The 706-nt window shown below is 65.2% G+C and overlaps 1 protein-coding gene across 1 annotated transcript in view; it reads right to left on the minus strand.

Moving 5' to 3' along the window:
* The window catches only part of LOC104510730 (disks large homolog 3), a gene marked incomplete at its 5' end in the record, with an annotated part of 6,103 nt that extends 5,808 nt beyond the window's left edge, over positions 1–295 (minus strand). Inside the window, one exon of the mRNA XM_010153067.1 lies at positions 254–295. Within this exon, the coding sequence (XP_010151369.1) occupies positions 254–295 (42 nt within the window). The remainder of the gene's footprint in view (positions 1–253) is intronic.
* Between the last annotated feature and the right edge of the window lie 411 nt (positions 296–706).

Raw genomic sequence — 706 nt, forward strand, 5'->3', positions numbered from 1 at the left:
GGAGGGGGGACAACCATGGCCTGGGAACCCACCACCCAGCCTCGGAGCAGAGCCCTGCAGCCCGGAGTGAGCGGGGAGCAGGCAGGCTCACTCCTGACCCCCTGCCCCGAGGGAGCCGGCCGCAGCATCTCGGTGTCACCAGCAGGAAGGACCAGCCTCCGAACAGAACCACAAGACAAGATGGAAGTGCCAAAACGTGCACACACACACACACACGTGCACAGGGGCGGGAGCGCAGGTGAGATGCACTTACTGGAACTGCTCTCGCTGTCACTGGTGTTTGATGTCACGCCCTCTGCAAAGCAACCAGAGAGACCCCCTTCAGAAGGAGTGCGGGCAGAGGGGCGTGGGGACACCCCGGCAGCACCAAGCCCACGCCGCAGCACCCGCTGGGACGAGCTCGTGCCACACGGGCAGGGCAGCATCTCACCCTTTGCTGGGAAATGGGGGACGTGCGGAGGGACACTGGGCTGCTCTGGGAGAAGGAAGGGATGCCAGGAGGGTGTTGTGGGCACGAGGCCTCCCAGGCCGAGGGTGCTGGTGGGGGGAGAGGGTGCAGCATGCACACAGGGGGCAGGGGAGGGCACAGCTCCACTCTGGCACAGGGATGGCGCAGCCTACCTCTGGGGACAGGGCTGGGACTCACAGAGACAAGACAGTAACAGGATGGGACAGAGTCTGGGGCTTTGCTTGCTCAGGCTGGTCC

The sequence above is a fragment of the Eurypyga helias genome, unplaced genomic scaffold, assembly GCF_000690775.1.
Source record: "Eurypyga helias isolate BGI_N326 unplaced genomic scaffold, ASM69077v1 scaffold9726, whole genome shotgun sequence".
Lineage (NCBI taxonomy): Eukaryota > Metazoa > Chordata > Aves > Eurypygiformes > Eurypygidae > Eurypyga > Eurypyga helias.